Source organism: Anolis sagrei, chromosome 6 (genome assembly GCF_037176765.1).
Source record: "Anolis sagrei isolate rAnoSag1 chromosome 6, rAnoSag1.mat, whole genome shotgun sequence".
In the NCBI taxonomy this organism is placed as follows: domain Eukaryota; kingdom Metazoa; phylum Chordata; class Lepidosauria; order Squamata; family Dactyloidae; genus Anolis; species Anolis sagrei.
Genome location: NC_090026.1, coordinates 119,245,997 through 119,269,841, shown reverse-complemented (window position 1 = coordinate 119,269,841; position 23,845 = coordinate 119,245,997). Strand labels below are relative to the sequence as shown.

The window sequence follows — 23,845 nt, the reverse complement described above, 5'->3', positions numbered from 1 at the left end:
TGCTTCCTGCCTGGGGGAATACTTTGTTGGGAGGTGTTAGCCTCAAACAGACAAGAGTTCTTTTTCCCACCCTGGACATTCCACAGATATATAAATCACACTTACCTGGTTTCCAACAGACCTTACTACCTCTGAGGACGCCTGCCATAGATGTGGGTGAAACATCAGGAGAGAATGCTTCTGGAACCATGGGAATAGAGACCGAAAAACTCACAGCCACCCAATCTCCCCTCTCCCCATTTGAAATGATTTTTTCCCTGATTTCTTCGAGTTCCATCAGAAGTGATGGGATGCATGTTGCAACTGGCCACCTTGATTAGTATTGAATAGCCTTGCAGATTCAAAGCCTTGTTGCTTCCTGCCTGGGGGAATACTTTGTTGGGAGGTGTTAGCCTCAAACAGACAAGAGTTCTTTCTCCCACCCTGGACATTCCACAGATATATAAATCACACTTACCTGGTTTCCAACAGACCTCACTACCTCTGAGGACGCTTGCCATAGATGTGGGCGAAACATCAGGAGAGAATGCTTCTGGAACCGTGGCCATAGAGACCGGAAAACTCCCAGCAATCCAATCTCCCCTCTCCCCATTTGAAATCCAATTTTTTTCCTGATTTCTTCAAGTTCCATCAGAAGTGATGGGATGCAATAAGCCTCTAGCATATATTTTATTGTAGGAAAGGTGTGATTTTTGTGCTACGTGAGAAGTTACATTCCAAAAGTTCCCTCCCTTGGACCCTTCAAGGAATACGAAGTTGCTCCTTTGTTATAAGTCCAGCACAAAACTTGTACAGCTTCTTGACTTCAATAAATATATTCCGAGCTATGTATAAAACTGTTTATTTTACATACCATTGGAACATTAGGAGAAGCCGGTTAATAACTTAGCATGCATAAGCAGAGGTATTTCTCTTTCTCTCTCTTTATAAATACAATGTACAAAAATAAGCAATACAGTCCTCCCGAGATTCCCAGCAGTTCCAATCTTTATGGTGTAACTTTTTTCCCAGATTGTTTGTTATGGAATGAATGCAAAAACTTTCAGTGCTATTGAAGAAAATGAATGTCAAATATCTAGTGTTGTCTTCTGACACCGCAGTTCAGTCTTTTGACACTGTTTCGTGAAGGGTCTCAGGCTCCCCTCTTCACTGTTATTGATAGAGAAAAATAAGAGGTTACAGCAGACGTTGGCAAACTTTGGCTCTCCAGGTGTTTTGGACTTCAACACCCACAATTCCTAACAGCCGCAGGCCCTTTCCTTTCCCCCCTCAGTTGCTTAAGGCTGAAAATCACTCATCTGAAATGCTTAGGACCCAAAATATTTTGGTTTCAGACCAATTTGGCAATACTTGTATATTTTGCATATACATTCATATAGAGAACCCAAGTCCAAACACAACATTCATTTATGTTTTGTATACACCTTATACACATAGCCTGAAGGCAATTTTATGCACAATCTTTTAAATAATTTTGTGCATGGCACAACGTTGATGTACACTGAACCATCCGAAAGCAAAGGTCCCAGACAAAGGATGCTTAGTAAAATAGTAATATTTAAAAAGCAAGGTGAGTGGATCAGAGATTGTTCTGATATTTATGCTACCACTATTTTAGATTATATTTAGTTTGTGGCTTAAGGAGATATTGCTCCAGAGGCCGTCTTTTTCCCTTTGATGCATCTTGAGACTTCACAGCATCCACCTCATGGTGATGCAGTGTTCGTATCCTAATAATTGAAAAGGATATGGAAGGAAAATGTGGAGTCCAGAAGCCACAAGTTGGTTAAGTACTTGGGTTCCCAAGCCTCTTTTACTTTGCTGGTCCATGTACTTCCACCAAAATGTTCTTCAGACAGCATCACTTTGTGATTCCCGTGTGACAACTGATGTCTCCTGAGATAGTCAGGAATGGGGCAAGAAAATTGGAGATTGCCAAAGTGGAATCATGGCTTTCCAAGACAAGGTAGCAAAATCTGGCAGCTCTGGGTTGAGTTCTGATGGAATAGCAAGCTAGGTGCAGGGGATACTTGGAGAGCAGATGATAATCTTTGATGTGGAGGATGTCTTGGGGGAATGAGAATTAGGTTCTTCTTGTAAACCAAAGCAAGTCAGGAACTCCTGTCTCTCTGGGAGCTGAGCATTCAAGGTGCTGGGGCAGGGGGCAGCGGTGGGTGGGCTCCCCCATGCCTGCCGTGGGGCTGCCTGGCTGCCTCCTCCCCATCAGAACAGTCAGGAGAGCCATAAGGGCAGCAGTGTCCAGGCCGATCTTCCTCTTCCTCCTCTTCCTCGTCATCGTCCTCCTCCTCCTCTTCTTCTGGGTCACTGTCCCTGAGCTCTCGCAAACACCGCCCACCATTGCTTTTCTCAGGAGTCACATTCAACTGCTGCACTTCCTCTCCCCCTTTGTCTTCACCAGCACTTCCTCCCTTCTGCTTTTCCGCCTCCTGGGCTGCCTGCTCCTTAGCCTTCTTGCTCCGCTTCCACTTCATGCGCCGGTTCTGGAACCAGATCTTCACCTGAGGAGAGAAGGGCAAGAGATACACGTGTTTCTGGCATCATGGAAAACCCTGGCCAAACCATCAGTGCCACCAAATCCAAACTTAATCTGGGAGAGGGGGCTGCTCTTGATCCTACTATCTTCGCAAGCATGATTGGTGGAGATGAGAGACAAGGCCTTTTCAGTGGTGGCCACTCATCTATGGAACTCCCCAATGAAATCAGGTCAGCTCCCTCCCTCTTGTACTTCAGGAAGATGTGACTGTGGAACCAAGTATTCAACCAGTAAATAGTGCAATAAGGGTAATGGACTAATGCAATTGACAACTGGACAGACCTTGGATTATGATCTGGATTACATGATTTTCATTGATGTTTTAATAATTAATGTTTAATTGTATGGTTTTAATTGTATTTGTTTACTTTTTTATTTATATGTGTTGGCATTGAATCGCTGCCTGCTGTAAGGCTGCCCTGAGTCCCCTTTTAGAGTGAAAAGGACAGGATACAAATATGTGAAATAAATAGCGCCCAAGGCTTATTGGAGCAGAGGCTGAGCCTGGCATCCTATGCTTAAGGTAAAGGAAAAGGTTTTGCCCTGACATGAAGTCTAGTCATGTCTCACTCTGGGGTGTGGTGCTCATCTCCATTTCTAAGCCGAAGAGCCAGCATTGTCCATAGACACCTCCAAGATCATGTGGCCGGCATGACTGCATGGAGCTCAGTAATCCTATGCTTACTGATAAGCAATGCTTAGGTGTGATCACTGATTGGGGAATTCTGAGAACTGTAGTCTTAAAAAGTAGGTTTCCAAAGTGCAGCTGAGAGTCTACAGTGTGCCCTTACAGATCTCGCCTCTAAATGGTTCCGGCCCAGTTTACTTGTCTGAACGTATCTATGACCCTCTATGACCAACCTCTATGACTCACCTCGGAGTTTACAATCATTGGGGGAGGTCCTACTGTCGATCCCGCCACCCTCGCAAGAGCAATTGGCGGGAACGAGAGACAGGACCTTCCTGGTGGTGGCCAAGAAGGAATGCACTCCCCAGTGAAATCAGTGCGACTCCTTCTCTCCTCACCTTCAGGAAGAAACTCAAGTCTTGACTTTGGGACCAAACATTTGTGCAGCTGACAGAGCAACAACTGTAATGACTCGTGAGAATTGTTAGTTAAGAGACCTTGGACTGGAACTCTAGAGTATGATTTGGATTTGCGGACTCAGACTTGATTGTGTTAATATTTTAAGGGCCAATATTTTTAATGTATTTTATTGCTTTTGAATCGTTTATATTAAATGTTGTGTTCTAACTGTTTCTTTGTCGGGATCTAGTGACAGCCAATTGTAAGCTGTCTTGAGTCCGCCTTCGGGAGTTGAGAAGGACAGGATACAAAAAATAAACTTACCCAGGGTCAGGTTATCATGGGCATAATTGCTCCAGGGCCTTCCTTGGCTAGGAGACCTGAAGCTGAAGTAGCACCTCATTGTTCCCTCCCTCTTCTGCCCCAGACCTTTGGCTGCTTCTGCTGTCATTCATATTTTGTGTGTTCCTTGGGTAACTGAGTAAAAACGTATGGGGCCACCTTATGACTCTCAGTAATGGTGCAAGGCTGAAAATGGGCTCAAACATAAAGATTTTTGTATTGTCGAAGGCTTTCATGGCTGGAATCACTCAGTTCTTGGGGTTTTTTTCGGGCTATATGGCCATGTTCTAGAGGCATTTCTCCTGACGTTTTGCCTGCATCTATGGCAAGCATCCTCAGAGGTGAGGTCTGCTGGAACTGGGAAAAAAGGGGTTTATATATATCTGTGGAATGACCAGGGTGAGACAAAGGGCTTTTGTAAGTTGGGCTAGGTGTGAATCTTTCAACTGACCACCTTGATTATCATACAATGGGCTGACTGTGCCTGGAGCAAACTCTTCTTGAAAGGTGATTAGATGTCCCTGCCTGTTTTTCTCTCTGCTGTTTTTGCTGTTGCAATTTTAGAATTTTTTAATACTGGTAGCCAGATTTTGTTCATTTTCATGGTTTCTTCCTTTCTGTTGAAATTGTCCACATGTTTGTGGATTTCAATGGCTTCTCTGTGTAGCCTGACTTGGTGGTTGTGAGAGTGGTCCAACATTTTTGTGTTCTCAAATAAAATGCTGTGTCCAGGTTGGTTCATCAGGTGCTCTGCTATGGCTGACTTCTCTGGTTGGAGTAGTCTGCAGTGCCTTTCATTTTCCTGGATTCTTGTTTGGGCGCTGCGTTTGGTGGTCCCTATGTAGACTTGTCCACAGCTGCATGGTATACTGGACCACTCTCACAACCACCATGTCAGATGCTGGACCACTCTCACAACCAAAAATGCTGGACCACTCTCATAACCACCATGTCAGACTACACAGAGAAGCCATTGAAATCCACAAACATGTGGACAATTTCAACAGAAAGGAAGAAACCATGAAAATGAACAAAATCTGGCTACCAGTATTAAAAAATTCTAAAATTGCAACAGCAAAAACAGCAGAGAGAAAAACAGGCAGGGACATCTAATCACCTTTCAAGAAGAGTTTGCTCCAGGCACAGTCAGCCCACTGTATGCTAATCAAGGTGGTCAGTTGAAAGATTCACACCTAGCCCAACTTACAAAAGCCCTTTGTCTCACCCTGGTCATTCCACAGATATATAAACCCCTTTTTTCCCAGTTCCAACAGACCTCACTACCTCTGAGGATGCTTGCCATAGATGCAGGCGAAACGTCAGGAGAAATGCCTCTAGAACATGGCCATATAGCCCGAAAAAAACCACAAGAACTGGATAAAGATTTTTGTCTGGCTATTCTGCATGTGTGTGCAGTTATGTGAGATTTAGAAAGCAGATGACCTTTGCTTTAGAGGCCAAAATGTGTGTTCCTTATAGGACTGTCAGGTGTCTTTTTATGCTTCCCATTTGAGGGTTGGAAAGCATTTCCTTTAATAGAATATGGCCCCCATATCCATAGGATTGAAATCCACAACTTCATTTAAACATATCTGACAAAACACATCTAAGCATCTTCTATGACACCTCTTCTTAACCTGCGGGTCCCTTGGCTTAATGTTGGGGTCATGAAAAATTCAGCAACTGTAAAAGGTTTTTGCACTAGTAGCTGTTTTGGACATTACACAAATCTGTTTAGTGGACTCTGCAGAAAATGCTTCAGCTGTACTTCACAGAAAGGAAAATCAGCCTTTTTAGCTAGCCTTGCAAATGCTGATGTATTATCAATCAATTACTGGGGTTTGTATACCTACTCTATATAGGATTGCATTAAAAGGTATTGAGTGAAAAGAGGTCACAAAAACATTCTCAGGCAGAAATGCTCATGCGTGGATAGAGCTTGTTTCAGTAGCATTTGCCAATATCTGTGTTTTTTTGTATCCACACAAAGTCCTGAAAACATATCCTGTGGATATTGGGCATATGGGCAAACTTCAGCCCTCCAGGTGTTTTGAACTTCAACTCCCACAATTCTTAACAGCCAGTGTGGGAGTTGATGTCCAAAACACCTGGAGGGCCCAAGTTTGCCCATGCCAGGGATATAGAGACTGAGTAAGATGCCAAATATCATGTATTTCTGGACGTGGGCTCTTCATAAAAACAGAAATGTGTGCATTGCATAATTTGTGGATATAGACATTATGTTAATTTTTCAGAGAAATACATAGCTCAGAAAATCAATACTTTCTCTTGATATTTCAGTAGAACACCAACTTGTTATCACTGCCTCCTGTTGGACAGGAACATAGAGGCCTCTTTTGAGAACCTAGCCATGACCCCCACCCAAAAGGAAGCTCTTCTCCCTCCATAGCAAGCCGGGTCCTCACCTGAGTTTCAGTGAGCATGAGAGAGGTGGCCACCTCGAAGCGCTTGGGCCGGGAGAGGTATTTGTTCAGCTTGAACTGATGCTCCAACTCCAACAGCTGCTGGCTGGTGAAGGCCGTGCGGGGCCTCCTGCATTTGCCCAGGAGGTTGGACTGCGCTTGGGCTGCAAGAGAAAGGAGAGAGAGAGACAAAAGGAGATGGCATGAGCAGGTGGGCAAATGGATCTTTGCTTACTGGGAAAGAGAAAGAGCAGGAATGGTTGGGAGAGGAAGGAGACATCGAAGGGAAACTCCATTCTAGATTCCAGACCCAAATGGACACACACAATTCCTTTTTAAATGTTTTCCAGTCTGTAATAAATAAGAGAGATCCAAACACAAACGTATGCTGCTACAACATACGATGTAATCATGATGTTGTTTATTGTTTGCATTTTTGGTTTTATTCTGCTGTAATTTGTTGTCTGGGCTTGGCCTCCCCGAGTCCCCAGCAGGAGATGGTGGTGGGATGTAAATAAAGATTATTATTATTATTATTATTATTATTATTATTATTATTATTATTACTTCCCACCCCACCACTAAAATCAGTATTTTTTCAAACATTAAAACTGCATCTAGAGATCTAATCTTATGCTAAGAACACAAATTCAATTGGGACCAACTGAAACACTACTGAGGAGCATGAGAACATGAAAAAAACCACATAGAATCATAGAATCAAAGAGTTGGAAGAGACATAATGGGCCATCCAGTCCAACCCCTTGCCAAGAAGCAGGAATGTTGCATTCAAATCACTCCTGACAGATGGCCATCTAGCCTCTGTTTAAAAGCTTCCAAAGAAGGAGCCTCCACCACACTCTGGGCAGAGAGTTCCACTGCTGAACGGCTCTCACAGTCAGGAAGTTCTTCCTCGTGTTCAGATGGAATCTTCTCTCTTGTACTTTGAAGCCATTGTTCCGCATCCTAGTCTCCAAGGAAGCAGAAAACAAGCTTGCTCCCTCCTCCCTGTGGCTTCCTCTCACATATTTATTCATGGCTATCATATCTCCTCTCAGCCTTCTCTTCTTCAGGCTAAACATGCCCAGCTCCTTAAGCCGCTCCTCATAGGGCTTGTTCTCCAGACCCTTGATCATTTTAGTTGCCCTCCTCTGGACACATTCCAGCTTGTCAATATCTCTCTTGAATTGTGGTGCCCAGAATTGGACACAATATTCCAGGTGTGGTCTAACCAAAGCAGAATAGAGCATGGGGAGCATGACTTCCATAGATCTAGACACTATGCTCCTAGGGAAGTAATGCTTCCTCTCTATTCCACTTTGGTTAGACCACACCTGGAATATTGTGTCCAATTCTGGGCACCACAATACAAGAGAGATATTGAGCATGAGGAGCCTTTTTGCAGGATCCTTCTTGTGGTTATCATAAGCCACCAGTCTTTCTGGAAAATCTCTTGGCTATATCTCTTTCTGCTTACACTGGGTTGTGGGAAAGACTTCTGCACATGTTCAGCGGCTATGGTTTAATTTCTACGGAAATTTCCCCAGGGTCCATTAATCCCCAGTTGTTTAAAAAGTTGCTCCAAAACAGACATAGGTAACTGCAGTAGCATACCTTCTCTTGTGTGTCCTGTGCTGAGGCAAGGGGAAGGCTCAGATGATACATTCCCTTTAATCAACCTTCTATGATATATCGGAATCATTGCCACAAAGGATTCTGCTGGTATGTGTTTGTGACTTGACTTTCATAGAGTTTTCTCAGAAATACACTGGGAAGCCAGTTCCTCCTTCTGAAAAACAGCCTACAGCACCTGGTATTCATTAGTGGTATACCAACCACATGATAACCATTGTATTATTATTATTATTATTATTATTATTATTATTATTATTATCAACCAAGGCTGAATCTACTTGACTTCCAAGATCAGGTGGGTTCTGGTGCCTTGAGGGTATTTAGGCTTAGTCTGCTGGTATAAGCAAAATATATGTCAGGCAGGGGCGGCTCATCCATTAAGCGAAGTAAGCGGTCGCAGAACACTTTTTTTTGCCAGGGGTGCAGAGGTGCCTCTGTAAATGCCCATCGAATGCCACTTGAGGAGCGCCCCCTCAGCTCACAACAGCCCTAGCAGTCTGGGGGGAGCCTCGGCTTTCGTGCCTTGCTGCCGGGCGATCCTCTTTCCAAAGGGGCCGGGCCCTTGAGTCTCGCCTAGCCTTCAGGAAAGGTGGGCATCTCCACCTCTGTCTCTGTCTCTCTCTCTTTCTCTTGGTCTCAATGGCTGAGGAGAAAGTCAGGAGAAGAGGTGACTTTTGGTGCACACGCTGGGGCCTTCAGGCACGCCTCCGGATCCAAAGCGGGCCAGGCAAGGGAGCAAGTGCGGCAAGTGTAGTTACTGGGATGTATAGTTCACCTACAATCAAAGAGCATTCTGAACTCCACCAATGATGGAATTGAACCAGATATGGCACACAGAACTCCCACGATGAACAGAAAATATATATCAATGATTGGTTGAGGGGGGGGGGCGCCAAAATACTGTTTGCTTACCATTGAAAATTACCTAGGGCCGCCTCTGATGTCAGGTATGGGCAAACCAAGGCCTGGGCCAGATGCGGCCCCATGGGCTCTTTTCTCAAGCCCTCCTCTCTCTCACCATCCTATCCTTCCTTCCTTCCCTCTTGCTTTTCTTCTTCCCTCCCCCCACCTCACTTCCCTCTTTCTCCCTCCTTCCTTTCCACCCTTTTGTCCATCCCACCTTCCCTCTTTCCTCCCTCTTTCCCTCTCTCTTTCTTCTTCCTTCTTTCCCTTTTGTCTTTCCTTCCTTCTCTCTTTCCTCCCTTCCTTAATTTCTTTCCATCCTTCCTTCCACTCTTCACTTCCTCCCTCCCTTCTCTTTTTCTTTCCTCCTTTCCTCCTGGGGGATGTTTAGCTGGGAGAAGAGAAAGTAGAGAGGGAGCATGAGTCCTTGCAGCCGGCCTATTCTCTCACATTGGAGTTATAGAACTCCAATATGCTGATGACAACATCATCTGTGCACATTCAGAAGAAGACCTACAAGCCACTCTAAACACCTTTGCAGAAGGATAGGAGAAGCTCAGAACATTGGGAAAACCAAAGTGCTCTTCTAGGAGGCACCAGCCAGTCCCTCTGCAATGCCAGAAATACAGCTTAATGGTGTAACATTAGAAAATGTTGACCATTTCCGATATTTTGGCAGCCACCTCTCCACAAAAGTCAACATTGACACAAATACAACACCGCCTGAGCTCTGTGAGTGCAGCTTTTTTCCCTAATAAAGCAGAGAGTGTTTGAGGACCAGGACATCCCTAGGAATACCAAGGTGCTTGTTTATAAAGCTATTATCCTCCCAACCCTGCTGTAGACCTGCAAAATGTGGACTGTCTACAGAAGTCACATGCAACTTCTGGACATCAGCACTGCCTCCGGAAAATCCTACAAATCTCTTGGGAAGACAAGCGGACAAATGTCAGCGTGCTAGAAGAAGCAAAGACCACCAGCACTGGTCCTCTGCCATCAACTCTGCTGGACAGGCCACTTTGTCCAGATGCCCGACCACCGTCTCCCAAAGAACTCAAGAATGGAAAAGGGCATGTTGGTGGACAGGAAAAGAGATTTAAAGATGGGCTCAAAGCCAACCTTAAAAACTCTGGCATAGACACTGAGAACTTGGAAGCCCTGGCCCTTGAGCACTCCAGCTGGAGGTCAGCTGCGACCAGCAGTGCTGCAGAATTTGAAGAGGCACGGATAGAGCGCGAAAGAGAGAAAGGAAGGAAGGAGGACTAAGAGAGAAACATGCAAAGAGGAAGGAAGGTGTGACCTGACCTTGCCAAGAGGAAGGAAGGTGTGACCCGGACCATCTTCTACCTGGAAACCAATGCCCTCACTGTGGGAGAAGATGCAGATCCTACCGACCCACCAGTACACTGATCTTGGAAGACTATCCTACTCTGATCGCCTAATTATGTAGTAATTCTCTCACATCAGACAGGAGAAAAAAAATCCAAACATTAAGAATACCTGGGTTGCTGTAGGTTTTTTTGGGCTGTATGGCCATGGTCTATAGGCATTCTCTCCTGACGTTTTGCCTGCATCTATGGCAAGCATCCTCAGAGGTAGTGAGGTCTGTTGGAACTAGGCAAAAGGGTTTATATATCTGTGGAATGACCAGGGTGAGACAAAGGACTCTTTTCTGCTGGAGCTAGGTGTGAATGTTTCAACTGACCACCTTGGGCTGACTGTGCCTGGAACAAACTTTTGTTGAGAGGTAATTAGATGCTCCTGCCTGCTTCCTCTCTGTTGTTGTGCTGTTGCAATTTTAGAGTTTTTTAATACTGGTAGCCACATTTTGTTCATTTTCATGGTTTCTTCCTTTCTGTTGAAATTGTCCACATGCTTGTGTATTTCAATGGCTTCTCTGTGTAGTCTCACATGGTGGTTGTGAGAGTCGTCCAGCACTTCTGTGTTCACAAAATGCTGTGTCCAGGTTGGTTCATCAGGTCACACCCTGGTCATTCCACAGATATATAAACCCACTGTCCTATTTCCAACAGACCTCACTACCTCTGAGGATGCTTGCCATAGATGCAGGCGAAATGTCAGGAGAGAATGCCTCTAGACCATGGCCATACAGCCCGAAAAACCCACAACAACCCAGTGATTCCGGCCATGAAAGCCTTCGACAATACATTAAGAATACCCTTCCTTAACTTCCGAAGGATCTGGTGCCTTTGGAATATATTTTAGGAGCAAAGAGAGAACGGGCAATGGCTAGAAAATAGATGGGAAGCCAATCGCGAAGGAAACGAACAGGCTTCGGCTTGAGATCGGTTGTGGGTCGGGAGGAGATTCCCCGAGCGAGCGTGGAAGAGAAAACGCTTCCCATTTCGATCTCCACCTCGATCCACCATCGTCCTAACAATATTTCTACTTGATCAAACCTCACTTCGTTGGGACCAAAAGCCATTCTTGATTCATTTTGGAAGAAGTGAAACTATCTACTTCATCACACTCGAGAATGAATCCACTTTAAATCCGGTTTCTGCCTCCTGCAGAATTCTGGGGTTTGTAGTTTTGTGGGGCTGCTAAAGCCTACTCCCTAAACTACAAACCCCAGATTTCTGCAAGAGGCAGTAACCGGATTTAAAGTGGATTCCTTCTCGAGTGTGATGAGGTCTTAAGACGGAGAGAATCGCAGAGATTCGGAGGTTTCCGTTTCCTTTGAAACTGCTGTCTTTAGAAATAAAGATTCTTCAAGGACAATATTGTTATTAGTTTAAAAATGCAAAGTTTTGTAACAAAACACATGAGAAAACTGTAAAAAGGAAGACAATCCTACGCGCATTGCCCCGGTGAATGCGTGTCGGGTCTGAAATGGTCCCGACTCATTCCGAATGCAAATAATTACTCCCGAGATTGAACTAGACTTCCTGGATCCCAGATATTGTCTTTTCTTCCTATGTATCGCGAGAAAAGACACATTTTTGAGCCTCCTTTATGTAGTAGATTAGAAGGACAACGCTGAGAGAAATCCAGAGGTGCATCCACACTGTATATATAACTCGCATAGTTTGAGACCACTTTCACTGTCGTCTCTCAATACGATGAAAGCATGGGAGTTGTGGTTTGACAAGGGCTTTCTCCAGTGCCTCACCAAAATACACCACCTATGATTCCTTAGCATGGAACCAAGGCAGTTAAAGTGGTGCCAATCCGCATTAATTCTACAGTGTAGATGCTCCCCCAGGTCTCTGTCCGCTTTCTTCCTCCGCGGCTAAGCGGAGCAGACGGGTTCACACTAGAGGATGAATCCACCTAAAAATCCGGTTTCTGCCTCCAGCAGAATTCTGCGGTTTGTAGTTTAGTGAGGCTCTTAATGTCTCCTCCCTACACTACAAACCCCAGAATTCTCCAGGAGGCAGAAACTGGATTTAAGGTGGATTCATTCTGTGATGAGGTCGTTAGGTGACATTGTACGGAGATCTTAAAAAGGAGTAAACTGAAGATGTCCAAGCCCGCTCTCTCTCTCTCTCTACACACACACACACACATATACACACACACGTATACACACACATACATATAATATATACATACATACATATATAATATATACACACAAATATATACATAAATACAAATTTATACATATATATACACACATACATAATATATACTCACATATATATATACATAAATATAAATTTATACATATATATACACACATAAATACACATAAATACATATATAATATATACACATATATACATAAACTGGATTTAAGGTGGATTCATTCTGTGATGAGGTCGTTAGGTGACATTAGGTCGTTAGGTGACATTGTACGTGTGTATATATGCACACGCATATATACATACATATATAATATACACACATATACGTATAAATTTATACATATATATACACACACATATATACACACACAAACATATGCACATATATATATACATATATACTATATACAACAAATATATATATACACAGAAATATAAGATTCTATACACACACATATATATGCACACAAACATACACACACATACGGATATATATATACGCATATATATATCCATATACATTTATACACATATATATACGCACGCAAACATATACGCACATATATACATACATATATAATATATATACACACATATATACATAAATATAAATGTATACATATTTATGCACATATATATATGCACAAACATACACACACATATTTACATACATATATAATATACAATTATACACATATATACGCACACAAACATATACGCAAATATGATTAATATATAATACTTATATATATACATAAATATAAATGTATACTTATCTATACACACACATATATACACACACAAATCTATACACGCACACATATACACACACATATGTATATATACACATAAATATAAGTTTCTATATATATACACACACGTATATATATGCACACAAACATACATACATACATATATATACATACATATAATATATACACACATATATACATATATTTATACACACACACACACATATATATATGCATGCGCACGCACATCTATGAGAAAGAGAGAGAGCACCTATGTATAGCCCTGAGGTCCCTGCATCCTTGGCATCTGCCCCTTTCTTCCATATACAGGGTTAGTCAAAATGCATAGGCCAATAAGCCATTCAATTGAATGGCTTATTGGCTTATGCATTTTGACTAACCCTGTATATACTACAATCTCCAGGAAAGGGGCCGCCAGGGATTGCACGGCCATTGTATTCATGCTCCTTACAAGCAAAACCTTGCTCAAAATGCTACAACGCTTAACAAAAGTCCAAATCAATTTGAAGGCAGTTTAGCAAGGATAATAAAAGGCTCTTGGAAGGAGAAAGGGGAAGGAGAAGGGGAGAAAGAAGGGCCCTTTCCTGCGGGATTTTTCCTCCCACTCCAGCCCTTCCACGCGCGGAGAGGCCACCTCGGGGGTGGATTTCGCACAAAGCCCCTAATTGCGGTTTATTCCTACCGGGAAGGTCCCATTGCCTTGTAAAGAGAGGGGGGGGGGAGGCAAGGAACAAAGTCCGCTTTGTCCCCCCGAATCTGGGCTAAAGGGAAAGCCAACCTTTCATCTGAAGAAAGCCAGGAAGGACTTCCCTTCAAGGGAAACAACAACAACAATAGTAATATCTGTGTTTAGTACCCCATATACCTAGGATGTGGAATAAAATATGCCCCTGGAACTGCAGTTAACATGAGTTAAACCCTTGTGCCAGCAGGACTGAAGACCGACAGGTCGGAGGATGAGCTCCCTCTGTCAGCTCCAGCTTTCCAGGCGGGGGATATGAGAGAAGTCTCCCATAAGGACAGTAAAACGCACACACACACACACACATATATATATATATATAAACATCCGGACGTCCCCTGGGCAACATCCTTGCAGACGGCCAATTATCTCACACCAGAAGCGACTTGCAGATTTTCAAGTCGCTCCTGCAATAGAAAAAACAAAACAAAACCCCAAAACAAAACCAAAAAACCTAGTAAATAATTATGATACTCCAACTCTATGTCAAATATACTTAGGACCTGCAGTAAGATATGCAGCTGATATTGCAGTGGACATATTCCTGGCAAATAATAACAATAATAATCTATATAAATAAAAATGTAATGTTAGTTTGTAGGATTAACATAACTCAAAAATCTCTGGATGAAATCTAGACACACTACTACATCTTTGAGGCCAATGAGTGACCATCACTCATAAAAACACTGAAAAACACAGCGGAAGAGACTTAAAAAGTAAAAAAAAATACATTACAACGCATGCACAAAACCACACACACATATATATGCAAACACAGATATATACACACACAAAATACATATACACAGACTGGGCCACAGCAATGCGTGGCAGGGGACGGCTAATAATAATAATAATAATAATAATAATAATAGATAATAATGTTTTTCTGTTCAGTGCCAAATACATCTAGGAACTAACTGCAGTAAAATATGACACTGGGAATACCGAATAATTACTGGCTAATTATAATAATACATTCCTGATCAGTGCCTACTGGGAATGCTGTGAGCATATTATTGGCTAATAATAATAATAATAATAATAATAATAATAATAATAATCCCTGATCAGTGCCTACTGGGAAAGCATATTATTGGCTAATTATTGAGCATATTGTTGGCTAATAATAATAATGGGTTGTTGTAGTTTTTTTCGGGCTATATGGCCATGTTCTAGAGGCATTTTCTCCTGACGTTTCGCCTGCATCTATGGCAAGCATCCTCACTACCTCTGAGGATGCTTGCCATAGATACAGGCGAAACGTCAGGAGAAAATGCCTCTAGAACATGGCCATATAGCCCGAAAAAAACTACAACAACCCTGGGATTTCGGCCATGAAAGCCTTCGACAATACAACAACAATAATAATAATCCCTGATCAGTGCCTGCTGGGAATGCAGTGAGCATATCGCTGGATAGTAATAATAATAATAATAATAATAATAATAATAATAATAAATCTTTGCTCAGTGTCAAATATATCTGGGATCTGCAGTAAGATATACCGCAAGGACTGCAGTGGAATGATGGTTGGCAAATTATGTTGATGATAATATTCCTATTCAGCATCAAACAAACTTAGGACCTGAGATAATCTTTGCAGCTGTGACTGCAGTGAACAGATTGCAGTGGCAAATTACAACATTCCTACTTGGTGCACAATATATCTGGGAACTGCAATAAGATAAGACATTGGAAATGCAGTGAAGATATTGCTGGCAATAATAATATTATCATTCCCCACTCAATGCCCAATATAGCTAGGAACTGCGGTCTTATATGTCACTAGGAATGCAGTGAAGGTATATCTGACAGATGATGATGATGATGATGATGACCCTCGATAAGGTATGCCGCTGGGAATGCAGTGGAATATATTGCTAGCAAATGATGATGATAACAATATCAGGAATATATTCACCCTAGACCCAGTGACATATCTCACTGTAAGTCTATATTTGGCACGGGGCAAAGATTTTGTGTATGTGTGTGTGTATATAGATATATACACACATATACATATACACACATGCACATTTATATATATATATATATATATATATATATATACACATATATACATACACACATATATAATATATATACACACATACACACACACATACTCTCTCTCTCTCTCTCTATATATATAATGTTCGTTTGTGGGACTAATGTAACTCAAAAACCAATGGAGGAATTGACACCAAATTTGGACACAATACACCTATCAGGCCAATGAGTGACCATCACTCATAGAAACACTGAAAAACACAGCAGAAGGGACTTAAAAAGCAAAAATAAACACCCAAAATACATTACAAAACCACATATATGCGCAAACACACATATACACACATATATGCATATACACATACAAAAACATACACAGAAAGGAGGAAGGAAGGAGAGAAGGAGGGAAAGAAGGAGAGGAGGAAGGAAAGAAAGAAGGGTAGAGAAGGAAGGAAGGCGAGAAGGAGGGAGAGAAAGTGGGAAAGAAGGGAAAAAGGAGGGAAGGAGAGGAAGAAGGAAAGAAAGAAGGGTAGAGAAGGAAGGAGAGAAGGTGGGAGAGGAGGGAGAGAAAGGAGGAAAGGAGGAGGAAAGGAGAGAAAGAAGAAAGAAAAGTAGAGAAGGAAGGAGAGAAGGAAATAAAAAAGTGAAAGAGAGAAGGAAGGAATGATGGAACCAAAGAGCAAAGGAAGCGAGAAAAGAAACAGGTAGAGAAGGAAGGAAGAAGAAAGGGGGAAAAGAGGGAAGGAAGGAAGGAAAGAGGGAAGGAAGGAGTGAAAGAAAGGAGAGAAGGAGGGAAGGTTTGCCACAGCAGGAGGTGTGGAAGGTACAGCTAGTGTGTGTGATACACACACACACACACACACACACACACACACACACATCTTCATGTGTACTGTGTATTATATTGTACAAAAAATAAAAAGACATCTTTGACACAATGTACATATTCTGTATGTTCTATACGTCTGTATATATGCTCTCTCTCTCTATATATATATATATATATAGTGAAAGAGATTAGTTTATGTACCGGCTCGGTACGCATTTTCCAATGCTATGCATTAGAAATAATACATGGGGTGTGTGTGTGTGTGTGTCAGGAGTGACCTGAGAAACTGCAAGTCGCTTGTGGTGTGAGAGAATTGGCCGTCTGGTAGGCTGCTAGGAATTGTGGGAGTTGAAGTCCAAAACACCTGGAGGGCCCAAGTTTGCCCATGCTTGCTGTATAGATATAGATTACTTGAAGTAAGCTGTCGACTTAAGGCGGCCCGTCAATTGTTGAAGCAAAGGATACTCAAGAGGAGTATTAGATGGTCTCCCTTCCAAGTACGAACCAGGACTGACCTTGCTTAGCTTCCAAGATCAGACGGGTATCTGGTGCCCTTGAGGATTTAAAAAACTTCTTTCACATCTCGTTTTTCCCTCCTCCTTGTCCTAAACTGATCCAGGAGCAGAAAAGTAGATCCGGATTTAAGGGAAGGAATCTCTAGGCTTTATGACCCAGATTTATGACTCCTTTTACAGCAAGGGAAGCAAAAGTAGCCTCTATTCCCCAAAACATCCTTCCAGAACATTATATTGCTGAAATAAAGACTTTGTGGCCCTTATACAGGGAAAGAGTGGAGTCAACACGCGATTCGGATTTTATTATTCTGCACCAGACTTGGATTTCTCAAGTCTGAAGAATACAAGACCAGCTAGAATGACAGAATCGCAACGTCTCCATACTTAGGATGCTAAAAAATTACACACCCTAAATAATAATAATAATAATAATAATAATAATAATAATATTCCGAATTTCACAATTGGAAGCAGCCCCACTTTGGCGAAGGCAAGCCATTTCTCACCTAATGGCGTCGAAACAGAGAAGGAAAGGAGCAAATAGGAAAAAGGATATTATCTCTCATCACCCACGAAACACAGCTCTCGTTTTAGAAATAAATGGGGATAGATATATAGGCTCAATCCAATTGTTTGTCCCGGATAAATCCTGAATCGATGGGATGCCGGTAAATCCGGGTTGGATGCGTCTACGGGGAATCTCTCTTTCTGTATACTACACAAAGGAATCTGAGTGTAATACAGATATCAAATCATATATATATATATATATATAGAGAGAGAGAGAGAGAGAGAGAGAGAGAGAGAGAGACTATATATCTATACACTATATATCTATATGAGATTTATACATAAATCACATATTATATTTATATATAATATATAATATTATACATACCATATAATATGTAACATATATGCTTAAATGCAAATCTCATATAGATATATATAGTCTCTCTATAATATTATAGATATATATATACACACTGATAAAGCGAGATGTGTGCATATATATTATTTTGCATATCTATTAGCTTTCATATATATATATATATATAAAACTGAGAGATATGTGTGCCTATCTATCACTATAGAGACACAACACCTTCTATTAGCTTTCACATAGAAAGTGTATCAGCTTTCACATATACACACACTGATAAAGCGAGATATGTGTGTGTGTATAAATTATATTATTTCGTATATCTATTAGCTTTTTCATATATATATATGGATAGATAGATAGATTTGTGTGCCTATCACCATAGAGACACAACAACCTGCTATTAGCTTTCATATATCTAGTATCTATCTATCAGCTTTCACATATATATGTGTGTGTGTGTATATGTGTGTGTATATATATATGAAAGCTAATAATATGCGAAATAATATGATATATGTACACACATCTCACTTTATCAGTGTGTGTGTGTATATAGACCTATAATATTATATATATGTGTGCCTATATCACTATAGAGACACAACAACCTTCTATCAGCTTTCATATATCTAGTATCTATCTATAAGCACACACACACACACACACTAATAGATATGTGTGCCTGTCTATCACTATAGAAACACAACACATAACTATTAGCTTTCATATATCTGGTATTTAACTATCTATCAATCAGCGGTCATATATATATATATATATATATATATATATATATATATATATATATATATATCAGCTTTCATATATATATATATATATAGATGAAAGCTGATAGATATGCTGATAGATATGTTTGTCTATAGAAACACAACACATATCTATTAGCTTTCACATATCTGGTATCTATCTATTTGCTTTTATATGTATATGAAAGCTAATAGATACCAGATATGTGAAAGCTAATATATAATATAATATAATATAATATAATATAATATAATATAATATAATATATGCAGATAAATATGCTGATAGATATGTTTTTCTATCTATCACTACAGAAACACAAAACATATCTATTAGCTTTCACATATCTGGTATCTATCTATTATCTTTCATATGTGTGTGTGTGTGTGTGTGTGTGTGTGTGTGTATGCAGGGAGATAGATATGTGTGCCTATGTATCATTATAGAAACACAACACATATCTATTAGCTTTCACATATACATTGTATATGTATAATACATGCACCAAAACTATATATGCCTCCCTCTTAGGCCTCCTGAATCAATGAGACTGGAGCTGCATCTACACAGTGGAATTAATACAGCCTGATCCTGCTTTAATTGTCATGGCTTGATGCTATGGGATCCTGGGAGTTCAGTCTGTTGCCTTATCTACCTAAAGGTGCTGGAGTCTCTTGGCCAAACTAAAATTTCCAGCATTCCAGAGCAATGAGCCATAGACAGTTAATTCATTCTACAGTGTAGACCAGGCATGGGCAAACTTGGGCCTTCCAGGTGTTTTGGACTTCAACTCCCACCATTCCTAACAGCCTAAAGCTCTTTCCTTTCTCCTTTTAGTCACTAAGTGGCTGAGGGGGAAAAGGAAAGGGCCTGAGGCTGTTAGGAATGGTGGGAGTTGAAGTCCAAAACACCTGGAGGGTCCAAGTTTGCCCATGCCTGCATTAGCAGCATCTAAAGTATTTATTTGACATAATGACACCATGCAGCTATTATTAAACACATCAAACCCAGAAACCCACCAGGTAATGCTCATTATTTTCCCAAAAGGAAAGGTTAGCAGGGTTTCTGTAACCTTTTAGGTTCAGAGAATCACAGAATAAGGTCCACAACAACAAGAAATTGACCATTTCTAGGGCTAGATGGCCCTTGGGGTCTCTTCCAACTCTATGACTCCACGAGAAGCCTCTTCTCTTGGGTCCAATCTGGACAGATCATTTCACCACCACCCCCCTTCCCCAACACCAAGCAAAATCCCCTTGCGCAAATATACCTGGATTACTTTCCCCCCAGAAAGGGACCCTCTTTGGGCGCTTAGACTACCCCCCCCCCTTTTCCCAGAACTTCAAAGGAAGGGATGGAGGCAAGAAAGAGAGGAGGGAAGATGGAAGGAAGGAGTGAAGGGGAAAAGAAGAAGAGAAAAGGGAGGGAGGAGAGAAAAAAGGAAGGGGAGGAAAAGAGGGAAGGAAAGAAGGATGGAAAAGAAGGGAGTGAGGGAAAGGGGAGGGAGGAGCAGAAAGAGAAGAGGGAGTCAAGGAAAATATAGGAAAGGAAGGGAGAGAAAGAGAAGGAAGAGGGAAACGAAAAAGGAAAGGAGAGAGCAAAGAAGGAAGAAAGGAAGAGGGAAAGAAGGAAAGGAAATAAAAAAGGAAGTAATGTAATGAGGGGAAGGGAGAGAGGGAGGGAAAGAGAAAGGGGGTAAGGAAAATGTAGGAAAGGAAGAGGAAGGGAAATAAAAAGGAAGGAAAGAAAAATGGAAAAGAGGGAAGAGGGAAAGAAGGGACAGAGAGAAAGGAGGGAAAGAAAGAGGGAGGGAAGAAGGGTAAAAGAAGAGAAAGAAGGAGGAGAGGAAAGCAGGAGGAGGGAAAGGAAAGGGTGGAAAATAAGGGAGTGAGGGAAAGGGAAGGAAAAGAAGGGAGAGAACGGGAGGGAGGGAGGAACTAGAATGGCAAGAAGGTAGGAAAAGACAGGCAGGGAAAGAGAGAAGGGAGGGAGGAAGGGAGGGAGGGAGGAAAAATGAAAGGAAAGAGCAAAGAAGGAAGGAAGGAAAAGGAAATAAAGGGGGGAAAGATGTAAAAGAAGGGAGTGAGGGAAATGGAAGAAAATAGAAGAAAGGAGCGGATGGAAACATGTAGGGAAGAAGGGAGGAAAGAAGAATGGGTGGGAAAGAGAGAAGGGAGAGAGGAAGGAGAAAGGGAAGAAGGTAGGAAAGAGAGGGAAAGGGAAACTAGGAAGGGAAGGAGGGAGGGAGAAAAGCGAAAGGGAAGAAGGTAGGAAAGGAAGGGGGAACTAAAAAGGGAGGAGAAGGAGGGAGGAAAGAAGGACGGAAAAGAGAAGGGAGGGGGAAAAGAGAAAGTGAATAAGGTAGGAAAGGAAAGAAGGAAGAGAGGAAGGGGAAACTTAAAAGGGAAGGGAAGAAGGGAGGAAAGAAGGAAGAACGGGAAAGAGAGAAGGGAGGGATGAAGGAGAAAGGGAAGGAGGTAGTAAAGAGAAGGAGGGGGAAACTAGGAAGGGAAGGAAGGAAGGAAGAAGGGAAGACGGGAAAGAGAGAAGAGGGAGGGAAGGAGGGAGGAAGGGAAAGAGAAGGGAGAGAGGGAGAAAAGAGAAAAGGAAGAAGGTAGGAAAGGAAGGGGGAACGAAAAAGGGAGGGGAAGGAGGGAGGAAAGAAGGAAGGACCGGAAAGAGAGAAGAAGGGAAGAAGGTAGGAAAGGAGAGAAGGAAGGGGGAAACTAAAAAAGGGAAAGGGGGAAAGAAGGAAGGGAGAAAGGAAGGAGGGAGGGAGGGGGTGGTGGGGGGGCGTCGTGGACTCACAGCTGAAGTCGGGCATCTTGGGGAGGATCATGCCTGCGGTGGAGGCGCGGAGCCACTGGTCGAGCTGGAAGGTGCCTGCGGGGCCGAGCTTGAGGGCTTCGGGGGCGCCCCCGGCGGCGGCGGGGAGGGCGTGGGCGTGGGCGGGGGGCGCGTAGGCGTAGGAGAGGCCCGGGTGCTGCGAGGCCAGGGCCGCCGCCGCCGCCGCCGGGTAGGCGTACATGGGCGGCGGGCCGTAGAGGGCGGCCTGGGGCGGCGGAGGCGGGGGCAGGCCGGGGCCCAGGCCGGCGTGGGACAGCGGGTGCCCCCCGCCGCCGCCGCCCCCTCCCCCGGCTCCTCCGCCCAGGAACCCCGGCTTGGGCACCAACCCGCAGTGCAGGGCCCTGGGGGGCGGGGGCGGCGGCGGGGAGGGGCTGTCGGGGCGCGACCCGGCGGGGCTGGGGCTGGAGCCCGGGCTGGACCCGCAGGGGCCCCCCAGCGAGGTCACCAAGGCCAGCGGCGAGGTCTGGGGCGCCGCCTTGGGGGGATCCACGGCCAGGAGGGCGTCGATGCGGAAGTTCTTGGACTTCTCCATCCCGGAGTCACGCTTCGGCCTGCCCGGGAGCCATCTGCGGGGAAAGGGCGCCTCCTTTCCACTCTCTCCACGCGCGACTCCTTCCCACTCTCTCTCTCTCTCTCTCTCCCTCCAAAGCACTCTCAGGCTGCCGGCCTTCCCACTCCACGCTCTTAAAGGCTCGCCCGCGGCTCCTATTGGTCAGCTGGGAAAGGCGGGCCCGAATTGGCTACTTCTCGGTCGCCCATTGGCCGAGGCGCACACCTGTCAAGGTTCGGAGGAGTTTGGCCCCGCCCACCTGGGGGTTCTCCTTGCTCCCCCCACCCCTTTCCAGGCAGGGAAAAGATCCTAAAGGAGAAAACAGCTATATAACAATCCACATTGAGTTGTTGTAGGTTTTTCGGGTTATATGGCCATATTCTAGAAGCATTCTGTCCTGACGTTTCGCCTGCATCTATGGCAAGCACCTCTGAGGATGCTTGCCATAGACCAGTGGTTCTCAACCTGGGGTCCCCAGATGTTTTTGGCCTCCAACTGCCAGAAATCCGAACAGCTGGTAAACTGGCTGGGATTTCTGGGAGTTGGAGGCCAAAAACATCTGGGGACCCAAGGTTGAGAACCACTGCCATAGATGCAAGCGAAACGTCAGGAGAGAATGCTTCTAGAACTCTTCTCTACTCCCTCTTTTCTTTCTTTCTCCCCCTTCTTTCCTTCCAGCTCAGAGAATGAGGGATAAGCCCTTTTTCATTTCCTCCCTTTCCTCTTTCTTTCCTTTCCTCCCCTTTCTCTTTCCTTCCTTTTCCTTCTTCCCTTCCTTCCTTCTTTCTCTCCTCCCTCCCTCCATTCCCTCCCAGCTCTTCTACTTCTAGAACCCAGTGATTCCAGCCATGAAAGCCTTCGGCAATACATCAATCCACATTGGATTATATGACAATATGGACTCAGGGACCTTCCACACAGCCATATAACCCGGAATATCCAAGGCAGAAAATCCCACAATGTCTGAAGCCCCTTCCACACAGCTGAATAAAATCTCACATTATCTGCTTTGAACTGGGTTATATGGCAGTGTGGACTCGGATAACCCGATTCAAAGCAGGTATTGTGGGGTTTTCTGCCTTGGTATTCTGTGTGGAAGAGCCCTGCTTTGAACTGGGTTCTCTGGTGGCCCTTCCACACAGCCCTATATCCCAGAATATCCAGACAGAAAATAGCAGAATATCTGCTTTGAACTGGGTTATATGCCAGTGTGGACTCAGATAACCCAGGGCCCTTTCACACAGCCCTCTATCCCAGGATATCCAGACAGAAAATCTCACAATATCTGCTTTGAACTGGGTTATCTGAGTCCACACTATCCTATAACCCACTTCCAAGCAGATATTGTGGGATTGTTTTGAGCTGTGTGGAAGGGGCCCTGGAAGGAAGGAAGGAAGGAAGGAAGGGAGGGAGGGAGGGAGGGAGGGGGGGAGGGAGGGAGGGAGGAAAGAAGGAAAAGGAAGGAAAGAGAAAGGGGAGGAAAG

General features: G+C 43.4%; 1 protein-coding gene across 1 annotated transcript; it reads right to left on the bottom strand.

Annotated features, from left to right (window-relative positions):
• Positions 1-825: 825 nt before the first annotated feature.
• MNX1 (motor neuron and pancreas homeobox 1) lies at positions 826-22,446 on the bottom strand. Its single transcript, XM_060783456.2, has 3 exons — positions 21,773-22,446; positions 6,350-6,510; positions 826-2,519 (listed from the first exon to the last, which is right to left on the bottom strand). Exons 1-3 carry the CDS (start codon positions 22,341-22,343, stop codon positions 2,145-2,147), a joined length of 1,107 nt encoding a protein of 368 aa, XP_060639439.2. The 5' UTR covers positions 22,344-22,446; the 3' UTR covers positions 826-2,144.
• Between the last annotated feature and the right edge of the window lie 1,399 nt (positions 22,447-23,845).